The 12,142-nt window shown below is 39.7% G+C and overlaps 1 protein-coding gene across 7 annotated transcripts in view; it reads left to right on the plus strand.

The window, feature by feature from the left end:
• The window catches only part of NCOR2 (nuclear receptor corepressor 2), a 3,277,114-nt gene that overhangs the window by 1,931,768 nt on the left and 1,333,204 nt on the right, over positions 1 to 12,142 (plus strand). For all 7 annotated transcript variants that reach the window (XM_044068530.1, XM_044068534.1, XM_044068533.1 and 4 more), the window contains one exon: positions 9,365 to 9,543. In XM_044068530.1, the coding sequence (XP_043924465.1) occupies positions 9,365 to 9,543 (179 nt within the window). The remainder of the gene's footprint in view (positions 1 to 9,364; positions 9,544 to 12,142) is intronic.

Genomic DNA, 12,142 nt, shown 5'->3' on the forward strand with positions numbered 1-12,142 from the left:
CTTATACGTCCAGTTGAATACAGCAAGTTCTTAGCCGGCCAAAGCTGAGGTTTTTAAGCAGAAAATATTTCACACTGTACCACTTAAATAGGCAAGGACAGGAAATCAAAGAATGTGGCTACCCCCACACCTGTAATTACTAGCAAATAACAAAATTCAGCAAACACTGACTAACTTCCAGTTCAGTTAATATTCCTGCAACACAGTTAAAATCAATTTAAATACTGTATTTTTTGAAAAAAAAGTGCAGATAAAGGTACTTAAATTCTCTTATACGTCCAGTTGAATACAGCAAGTTCTTAGCCGGCCAAAGCTGAGGTTTTTAAGCAGAAAATATTTCACACTGTACCACTTAAATAGGCAAGGACAGGAAATCAAAGAATGTGGCTACCCCCACATCTGTAATTACTAGCAAATAACAAAATTCAGCAAACACTGACTAACTTCCAGTTCCGTTAATATTCCTGCAACACAGTTAAAATCAATTTATATACTTTATTTTTTTGAAAAAAAAATGCAGATAAAGGTATTTAAATTCTCTTATACGTCCAGTTGAATACAGCAAGTTCTTAGCCGGCCAAAGCTGAGGTTTTTAAGCAGAAAATATTTCACACTGTACAACTTAAATAGGCAAGGACAGGAAATCAAAGAATGTGGCTACCCCCACACCTGTAATTACTAGCAAATAACAAAATTCAGCAAACACTGACTAACTTCCAGTTCAGTTAATATTCCTGCAACACAGTTAAAATCAATTTAAATACTGTATTTTTTTTTTTAAAAAGTGCAGATAAAGGTATTTAAATTCTCTTATACGTCCAGTTGAATACAGCAAGTTCTTAGCCAGTCAAAGCTGAGGTTTTTAAGCATCCGGCAGAGAGATGCATTCAGGGCAAATGGAGCCCAAATCAAATGCACCTACATATCAATCAGAAAGAGATGCTAGCTTTACAGAATGCTCTGACAGCCTTCATGGACTACTTTCATCCAGGACAACTACTGATAAAGACAGACAACACCACAGTAATGTGGTACATAAACATGCATGGAGGTACACATTCCTACCCCCTTTGCAGACTAGCCATGGCATTGTGGAACACGGCCTTGACTTATCAAATACATCTACAAACTCAATTCCTGCCAGGAAAGCAAAATACTCTGGCAGACGAACTAAGCAGAAATATTATGGACCCACACGAATGGAAACTGGAACCACAAATTTTCAACATGTTGACACGCAAATGGGGGAGCCCAGGCATATATCTTTTTGCCTTACCCCAAAACTATCAGTTGGACAAATTCTGCACAAGAATTCATCACAAAAAAGCTTGGAAAGTGGATGCTCTATCCTTCAGCTGGAAAAACCTATCAGTCTATGCCTTTCCCCCTCTGCCTCTGCTCTCCAAAGTCATACTAAAAGTCAGACAGGAGAAACCAAAAATGATTCTGATTGCGCCAGACTGGCCTCGCCAACACTGGTACCCACTCCTGCGCAATGTGTCGCACCTTCCTCCGTGGTACCTGCTTTAGACACCTTACCTACTGTCTCAGCAGAACTATCAGATTCTGCACTCTCAGCTCCAAACTTTGAATCTTGCAGCGTGGCTAAACAACTAATTTCACCCTTTACATCTCTCAGCAAACCTATAATGGATGTCATTTTGGAGACTAGAAGGCCTAGTACTAGAAAATCTTATGCTGACAAATGGAAAAGATTCTGTGCCTGGAACCAAGCACAAGGAATAAGCACAGCAATGCCCAGTATTCCTCAAATTCTGCAATACTTAACTGAGATGCTTCCCAAGGGCCTATTCTTCCATAAAAATCCATGCCTCTGCCATTTCAGCTCATTACAACACAGAGCCTCTCATCCTCTGCTAAGGCAGTATTTCAGAGGGGCCAAAAATTTTAGACCTCCCAGGAGAGCACCATCTCCTGCACGAGACCTCAATTTTGTTTTGGAAAAACTCACTCTACCTCCTTTTGAGCCAGCTACTACTGTGGACCTGAAATTTCTCTCTTGGAAAACAGCTTTTCTTTTAGCAGTCACTTCAGCTAGAAGGATTTCCTAGCTACAGGCACTCATGGCAGTGGAGCCTTTCATTATTTTTTACCCGGACAGGGTGGCTGTCAGGACCAATCCATCCTTTATGCCTAAGGTAGTGTCTAGTGTGGCCCTTAATCAGACCATTCATCTGCCAACTTTCTTCCCAAATCCACAGAACAAGGGTAAGCGGATTCTGCATTCATTGGATATACACAGACAACTAAGATTCTACTTAAACAGGACAAAATCTCTAAGAAAATCCTGAACAACTATTGGTGGCATTTGCTGCAGGGGCAGAGGGAAAGGCTATTTCAAAGCAGACTATTTGCAAATGGATAAGCCATTGTATTTGTTTCTGCTATATGCACCATGGTAAACCTGTCCCCAAGGGAATCAGATCTCATTCCGCCAGGGCTGCATCTATGTCTGCAGCCTTTCTCAGAGGGGTTCCTACCAGAGACATTCTAGAAGCTGCTACCTGGAGCTCAGTTCATACGTTCACCAAACATTACCATTTATCTCTCTTCTATAAATCCAGAGCAGGCTTTGCCATTGCTGTCCTGCAGGGCCTAAATAGCTGCTCCTGATGCTGTATAAATCCATCCTCCCAGCCATAGCTTTGGGATTCTTCCCAAATGTAATGACTGCAACAGTGAAACACGAAGAACATAGTACATTTGTGTACACTTACCATAAATGTAGATGTTCAAGTGTATTCACTGTTGCAGTCCTGGTTACCCTCCCTCCAGCCCCCTGTTTTTCTCTGACTATACCTCCCATTTCTGTTACTATCTTTAAAAGCCTTTTTAGTATATTTGCTTTTGTTTGGAGGTATATGTTTTGTGTTTTATATTATATACATATATATATGTATGTGTGTATATATACGTATATATATATATATATATATATATATATATATATATATATATATATTGCTCTCCATTTGGGGGGCCCCTGACATCTGGGGCAAGAAAAAGTGATGTAATGGTGTCGGCTGCATGTTTTATACCCCTGACGACCTGACGTCATGGAAAAAGGGAAAGCAACCGACGCAGGACCCAAGACTTTGTTAATCAGGCCGAATGTGCGCAACCTGCCAGCAGATTACCAAAATGTAATGACTGCAACAGTGAATACACTCGAACATCTACATTTATGGTAAGTGTACACAACTGTACTATATCCAAAACAGTCACCTTTTGCTACACTGCCCATGGCAAAAGCCTTCCCTTCCTAGTGAAGGCGCACTCCACTAGGGAAATGTCCTCCTCTGGAGCCTTTTTATGGGTCTGTTTACAGCTGCCATTTTAAAAGCAGCTACATGGTCCTCTGTCCATACCTTTACCAAACACTGCAAGTTGGACATTGTCTCGAGAGCCAGAGCTGGATTTGCCAGAGCCATCCTTCATGGGTTTCTTTTCCTGCACTGTTCTGCTTTCTATGTTGGAAAGACTTCCAGGGCTTTTCGTCTTCGAATTTGTGAACATTTGAGTGATATTAAAAATAAACGCATTAGTAATGCATTATATAAACATAGTTTAAAACATGCATCAGCATGCTTTAAATTTGTTATTATTGACTGTATTAAGGGAAGATGCAAAGATAAACAATATTGGCATGAATTACTTAGCTCCAAGGAGAAAAAATGGATTATAAAACTTGGAGCTTTGTTCTCACCTGGCCTTAATGACCAATTGTAAATGCAGTGCTGTGATTGGTCTTTATGTGTGATTTAATCATATATATGGATGTGTACTGATACTTTGACTTTTTTTATTGTTTGTATCACTGAAGAAGGCTCTCAGGAGCCGAAACCGGTTTGATGGTTTTGTAATTGTTTTTACAATATCAGAGACATAGGGGAATTTGTTTTCCCTATGGTAATTAAATATTTTTTGGATGTGGCATTTGCCAACACTTGCTGGCTTTTTTGTTTCTTCAATTTTCCTGTTTGGCTGTGCAAGGGTTCCATGGGCACCTGCTTGTGTTTGGACTTTCTTTTCCTGCACCATATTCTTAATGCAGGAGCTTTTGCACTCTCCTTGTGTCATAAATACAGCAGCGTATGAATAGAAGAACATAGTATTGTGTAAAATCTTACCATAACTTTAGATGTCCTCTTCTATATGTTGCTGTATAGTTTCCCACCCTGCCTTCCTCTTTGCACTTGCCTGACTCCTGAGTACCCACTCTCTAGTCAGTGATTCCGGTGGCATTCAGTTCTGAGGAAGATGCGTGCTGATGTCTGTTTTGTACCCGACATCTGTTTATGGCCGATGTTCACAGAGAGAGAGCTGCGGGACGTCACACGCACCCTAGCGGTAGCATTTGTCTTTTGTAAAATGGTCAGACGTGCGAGAGTCACCGGAGGCGGACTCCCTTGTGTCATGAATACAGTAATATATAGAAAAGAAGGACATCTAAAGTTATGGTAAGATTTTACACAACAGTACTTTTTTCATGCTTCTTACCTTAGTACTATTTTCAGACAGCGCTGTGGTAGTAATTTCTTTAGGGTTAGCAGTAATACTTTTTGGAAAGGACTTGGAATCAGCTAAACACCACCTGATATTAGCAGTGTGTTGGACCAAGAGACTTGGTGAGTAAGAAAAAGAAAAGCTTAAGTGTTCTTTAATTAGGCAAGGCCGTATGCACTGATACATTACACGTGATTTCATTGTATTGCAAAGTACCGCCTGTTGAGTATTGACACCAAAATTCCTGTGATTAGTTCCAGCGTGTTCATGTTGAAGATGAAATTCATGTTTATTTTATACTTTATTTCCTAAGCACTTTACATTTTGAACAAGATAGTGTAGTACTTTGGTAAAAATATTAAGAATTGCTCAAGTAGTAAAATGTTCTCAGTACCCAGAGCTTATATTAATAAGTCACAAGTGTGTAAGAGTAATAACGCTTAAGCATTTGTTCAGAAGTCACTTGTGACAGATATTAAAGCAGTTAATGGTACACCATCCAGAGTACCATGCATTAACCAACACTGTCCATCAAAGGTGTTAAGTTTAAGTCTCAGCATTTTTTTTATTATGTTACAAAACAGATAACTAGGACACAAAAGAACCAGCGCATGTCAAGAGATCTTTTCAAGTAATGTAGGACAAGGGCAATGATAAAAATCTCCACAATGGAGTAGATAATCTGAACAACATATCAAACACCTAAGCCTTGAGTGCGCATAGGGCTATAAAACCCAATCCAGAATTATCTCTACGTAATGAGTGGGCAGTAGTGTAGCAGAACTGCAGATCCACACACAGCAACCCTGTAAAATGTCCTACATTTGTCAGTGTCCACTCACACCATCTGTAATCCTGTCAGAGCTAAAACAGCACCTTTCAACTCTGTGAAGAATAAAACAGACACCAATTGGGAATCACAACCCAGCAGTGAAGGTGACAGACATGTTCACAGTAGTTTAGAGCTGAAATAGTGTCATCTGGTGATAACTTAAATAAAGATGACCATTTCATCACGTTTTTTTTGAAAGTGGGGGTGTTAAACTTGTGCATGTTTTTGGAGTAGCAGTACCTTGGTTTTTAACTATGCAGGTGTGATTCCAAGCAACAAATGTAACCAGACGGTCATTGATTGCTTAAAAATAATCTACGAACAGTAACTTCATAAACCAAAAAAAAAAGAAAATGCTCTGTTTCTCAGACTTAAGTAAATATTATGAATTGAATTATGTTGTGCTGTTGATAAAAATACATAAATTCATCCAACATGGATACACTGCTGAACCAAACCAACTAAACGGCTGGCTTCAATAAATTAACATTTTTTTATGAATGACCAGGTCCTGGAGTTGTACATATGCCTACTTTCCCCATAGTCATAATAAGTTAACATAGCTGGGCACCTTCACAGAGCTCATTGTTCTACCCTTAATTTGACAATATTGCTGGTTTTTCGATACAAAAACATTATTAGTCAATAATGTATTAAGATATTCATTTAATTGTCTTACTTATTGTAATCTGAATTTTCCATTGTCTATTAACACATTTGAAAACTCGTACATCTCATTTATATGAAGACTGGGGTTGTAAAGGGACTCATTATCTATGGTTATCAGCCAGTCCTCTGTACTTACTGTGCACTAACTGTAAATCTTTGGTCTTCCCTTAGATGGAAGGAATCCCTTATATAAGTTTCAGAAAGGGCAATTTATTAAGCGTGCTCACAGTGATTAAGGTTAGCGGTTCAGTCTTCATACTGCTATAAGCCACTGTGGGCCTAAAAGTTGGATGACTCTCATTTTTATGAATTTGGGGTATCCTAAACAATACTGCCACTCTGGGAAGTACTGTTCTTAAATAATTGGTCCCTTTTACTGTGGGGAAAACCATTATTCAAGAATATTTGTATAAAATAATCAGTATGTGTGTAAGCTCTGCACTTCATGAATTGTCACTTTCACATAGCAGTGACATAACGTATTTATATCATTCTAGAGGCATAGGCAGCACTATCCATGACGACTAGCTTTTCACCTTTGTTGGCTTTCATAATGCTGAGAGCTAGATCCATCTGTATAGCCTTTATATTTAGTCCCTGAGCTGTAAAAATGTTGCCAAGCTGTTATGACTGCTGTACAGTGCTGTTTCGTGCACGTGTGTATGCCTCTTAGGTGAACTTCGATCTCATGCCTGTCTCACTGCTTCATTTGGTTTTAAGGTTGGACATGCTTTTAGCCAGTTTGAGTGTTCTTCCTACCATTTATGTTCACATACAAGCATGGTGTGTAGTGCAGAATGTTTATTCTGGCTAGTTCCTTTTTCCTGGAGTGTTCTTCATTTTGTATCTGAAGGATCATGCCCAGTCACAAGTTTAACAGTTTTTTGCACCATGTGACTACTGTGTAGCAAGCATTGGTCTTCTGGAAGCACTGCCTTGCAGTATTGTGTCTGGCTACCTCTGCAGAATTAAAGCAACTGTTGGTAAGCACTCTGTACCTCAGGGTTCAGTCCCGGGACCACTGTTCTTTGGCATCTACTTCTCTGAAGTACAGGCTAACATTAAGTGACTCTGGCTAACAAAGTTTGCAGATGACTGCAAACTGGGAGCCACTATTGAATCTCCAAATTATGTGGATATTCTACAAAAGGGCCTTACAGAAACAGATGCCTGGTGCCAGAGCCATGGGTTCAAGCTTAATGCCAAGAAATGTATAGTCATCCCCTTTGGAAAAAAAACATGTACCCATGAACTACCACATAGGTGGCAGGACACTAAACATAGAAAGTGTGATGAGAGACTTAGGGACACAAGTGGACAGTGGTCTCACTTTCGATAACCACATCGCCACAACAGTCAGGAAATCCTTCTACGTGCACACCTCATCACTAAGGGCTTTTCATCCAGAAAAAAGGAGGTCATTGTCCCACTGTACTCATCCCTCATTAGACCCATTATAGAGTATAATGCCCCATTTGGTATGTACCTCACAAGACATCTGCAACAGCTGGAAAGGCCACAGAAATACCTCACTAAAAGAACCACAGGCCTAAAGCAGATGCCATATGCTGACCATCTAAAAAAAACTCCAGCTATACTCTGTGGCATATCGTCTACTCAGAGGCGATCACTGCTTAACATACAAGACCATGTCAGACCCTGAGCTGTTGGACATGCTCCACTTAAAGAAATCCCAATCCCTCAGAGCCACACGCTCCAGGGATCTAAACCTTATCATCACATTGAACAAAACATGCTGGAGGGATAGGTTCCTGACCCAGAGACTCCCCATACTCTGGAATAGACTGCCCATACATGTCAAGCAGAGCACCTCATTGGCCCTGCTCAAAAGGAACCTTGATGATTGGATGGGAGATAGGAAATTCACCCCGGGGATCCGGGGATCATGTCAGTCACCCTGCTAGACAGGAGCCCAGAGAAGTAAATATTGTGGGAAAAAAATTCCAGGGAATTGTTATGGCTAGGCTTGCATAGGCCTTAGGGCCGATAGCCTAGTACCAACCTATGAACCTCTGCAGAGAACTTTAATTTGCCTTCTCCACAAACGTAAGCTAGTGGTATGTCTTTGAAAGACAATGGCAGCACTGGGTCAGTAAATATCCTTCAGTTTTTAATCTGTATCTCAGCAATTGTACTTGCATAACCAAAAGGAAATTTTGGAGACCTGCCTGTTTTTGTCCTTCACACCATATCATCAGCACTGAGTTTGCATGCTGTGTTACAAAGAAAGAGCTCAAAGTAATAAAAAAACTACTAATTTCATGCTGTTACAATGATAATGTACAACTAAGTCTGTCAGAAACAATGTAAGAGAAGAAGTACAGACATTTGATAGAAGAAATACAGACATTTGATATCACTTTCATGCCCAAATAATGTATCTTCTGTGTAACAATACTTTGCCAGAAACTTGCCAGTAACTTTGGCTGATAAATGTGGATTGATAGCAAAAGTCTCAAGATCACAAAATGACTACAAACTGATCTGAAAGTTTAATTTTACACTGTTATATTTAGAATTAATGCTTAAAAAAGATCCAGTTGAGGATGAGTTTGATTGATGGTTAGTTTGTAAACACCGTGACACAGTAATGTATCTTTCTTTCTTTCTTTGTCTTATTTACTTATTTATTTTCATTTGATTACCAGGAAAGTCTTGACTCAGCAGAAGCCCATTTTCGACAGACGCCCGTGGAGAAAAGCTCCAAATTTATTACAAAACATTTTAAGAACAATCATTTTACAATCTTCAGAAATAAAACAAAAACATCTGCAGTTTAAATAATTGTAACAAATTAGACGTGATGTAAAAACATTGGTTAAGAATCTATGCAAGTTATATGACAATCATGTAATGTTTAGAGAAATTTTAGACAGTTTATAGAGAAATTAAAGGTAAGTTAGTCTAATACAAACAGGAATTGCAATATGAAGTGAGGGAAAAACAGGCTTATGGTATATTTAGAGAGAAAGCCAGGGAAAATAATTTGATGGAAGTAAGGAAGTAAGTGGAGAAGGGAGAGTAAGGAGGTATAAAGAATGAAAAGGTACATGTTCACATTTAGGGATATAGTTTGTCCTGGTTTTGAGCAAGAACAAAGCCAGATTTTAGCAAGGAAATCTTTGAGTGGTTTTTGAAAGATGGGAGGGTATTGACCTGATTGATACAGGTAAGGAGTTCCAGGCCTTAGCAACCTTGTACGAGTACAGACAGTGCCCAACATATTTATGTATGTATGCTCCTTGTTTTCACATTGGGTCAACAAAACACTTACATTGTACATTTCTAATGGTGTCACATTTTCTTTTCCTGAAGAACTTGGAGAAGCAGATGCGTCAGTTAGCAGTTATTCCACCCATGTTGTATGATGCTGAACAACAGAGAATCAAGTTCATTAACATGAATGGGCTGATGGCTGATCCTATGAAGGTGTACAAGGAACGCCAGGTTATGAACATGTGGAGCGACCAGGAGAAGGAGATCTTCAGGGATAAGTAAGTGTGACCTTAGGCAGAGACTTTGGGGTATGATTTTTCTTTAAGCATGCAATTTTTGTGGTGGGCCACACGTACATAATACTGTGCCAAGTGAGGATGCCCACCTGTGGGATGAACATCTGTCTGATTCGACATTGCTGGGAACTGCTGCTACCATCACCGCTTACCTTGGTCTTTTTCCTTACTGTCCACAATTGTGGTGCCAGCTGACAGACATTTTCATTTTGTCACGTTTGTGGATGTCGCAACTCTTTCTCTGAGTCATAATATTTTGATGTAGGCATAACCTAGGTTTGAGTTGGAGGTGAGAAGAATGGCGTACCTCTAAGACAAGTGTGCCCAATTCTTAAAGTAAACTTAAATATTTTAAATAAGTTTTGGCAATTTTGTTGATATTTTAATGAGTAAAGATATATTTTTAGAGATTTCATGCTGTAGCATTTTAGACTGTTTCGAATTCCAAGTTTGAAGCAGATGGAGAAACTGGAGTTTGCACAGTCCTAATCTTATGTAGCCATGAAATGCAACTGTACGTGTCAGTTCAAAGGTTTGGAAACATCAGTGAGGGTTATAGTTGTACATTTGAATTACTGTTTTGTTTTACTGTACATTTGAATTATTATTTTGCTGTAGTATAGCAAAAATTTTTGAAACTGTACAGCAGCCTATACAGCAAAGTGTATCACCTTGCAGAATATGGCACACCACCACCACCTAATATACCATTCCATGCACCCTAGATGCATGCTTCTGGAGATCATACTTTTTCAGTTCTGCAAATTCGGCTAAGTAGCTCATTTGAATATTGTGTATGTATATATATATTATACATATACATATATATAGATATATATATATATATATATATATATATATATATATATATATATATATATGTATACACACACCCACACAGTGGATATAAAAAGTGTACACACACCCCTGTTAAAATGCCAAGTTTTTGTGATATAAAAAAAGAGACCACAATAAATCACTTCAAAACTTTTCCCACCTTTAATGTGACCTATAACCTGTACAATTCAATTGAAAACAAACAAATCTGTTAGGGGAAAAATATAAAAAATAAAAAATGTACAGTAAGCTGGTTGCATAAGTGTGCACACCCTTAAACTAATACTTTGTTGAAGTACCTTTTGATTTAATTACAGCATTCGGTCTTCTCGGGTAGGAGTCTATCAGCATGGCACATCTTGACATGGCAGTATTTGCCCACTCTTTCTCGCAAAAGCGTTCCAAATCTGTCAGATTGCGAGGGCATCTCTTGTGCACACCCCTCTTCAGGTCACCCCACAGATTTTCTATTGGATTTAGGTCTGGGCTCTGGCTGTTCCATTCCAAAACTTTAATTTTCTTCTGTTGAAGCCATTATTTTGTTGATTTGGATTTATACTTGGGGTCATTATCATGTTGAAATTCCTCTTCATCTTCAGCTTTCTAGTCAGACGCCTGAAGGTTTTGGGCCAAAAGTGACTGATATTTGGAACTGTTCATAATTCCCTCCACCTTGACTGAAGCCCCAGTTCCAGCTGAAGAAAAACAACCCCAAAGCATGATACTGCCACCACCATGCTTCACCGTGGGGGTGGTGATTTTTTGGTGATGCGAAGTGTTGTTTTTGCACCAAACGTACCTTTTGCAATTGTGGCCAAAAAGTTCAACCTTGGTCTCATCAGACCATAAATATTTTCCCACATGCTTTTGGGAGACTTGATATATTATTTTGCAAATTTTAGCCGGGCCTGGATGTTTTTCTGTGTAAGAAAAGGCTTCCGTCTTGCAAACCTACCCCGTAGCCCAGATATATGGAGAATACGGGAGATTGTTGTCACATGTAGTACACAACCAGTACTTGCCAGAAATTCCTGCAGCTCCTTCAGTTCATAGGTTCATAGGTTCATACTAGGCTATCTGCCCTAGGGCATTTATAAGCCTAGCCAGAGTGTGTGTGGCTTTCACCACCCCTTAGGATGAGAATACTATACCCATTAGTTTGCTGTGCCTCTGTCCAGCAGTGACACAGAGATGATTCCCAGGGTAAACCTACGATCTCCCATCCACTCGTCAAGATTTCTCTTGAACAGAGTCAGTGAGGGGCTCTGTCTCACATGGACTGGGATTCTGTTCCGTAGTGTAGGGAGTCTCTGGGTGATGAATCTGTCCCTCCAGCACGTCCTATTTATATCCGTGTTGAGGTTTAAGTCTCTTGCTCTCGTGGCTCTGGTGGATTTGGATTTTTTGAGGTGGAGCATGTCCATTAATTCGGGTTGGACATGGCCTTGTATGTCAGGCACAGATCACCTCTGAGCAGACGGTATGCGACTGAATAGAGCTGGAGTTTCTTCAGTCGGGCAGCGTATGACATATGTTTGAGCCCCTTTATCCTTTTGGTGAGGAACTTTTGGGGTCTTTCCAACTGCTTCAGGTGTCGGGTAAGGTACATTCCGAATGGGGCGTTGTACTCAATCATTGGTCTGATAAGTGAAGAGTACAGGGGTGCAATGACCTCTCCTGATCTGGATGTGAATCCCTTCATGATCAGGTGGGCAATGTAGAAGGTCTTCCTAACCACTTTGGC

This window comes from Protopterus annectens, chromosome 4.part0 (genome assembly GCF_019279795.1).
Source record: "Protopterus annectens isolate FY-2018-M chromosome 4.part0, PAN1.0, whole genome shotgun sequence".
Taxonomy (NCBI): Eukaryota; Metazoa; Chordata; order Ceratodontiformes; family Protopteridae; genus Protopterus; species Protopterus annectens.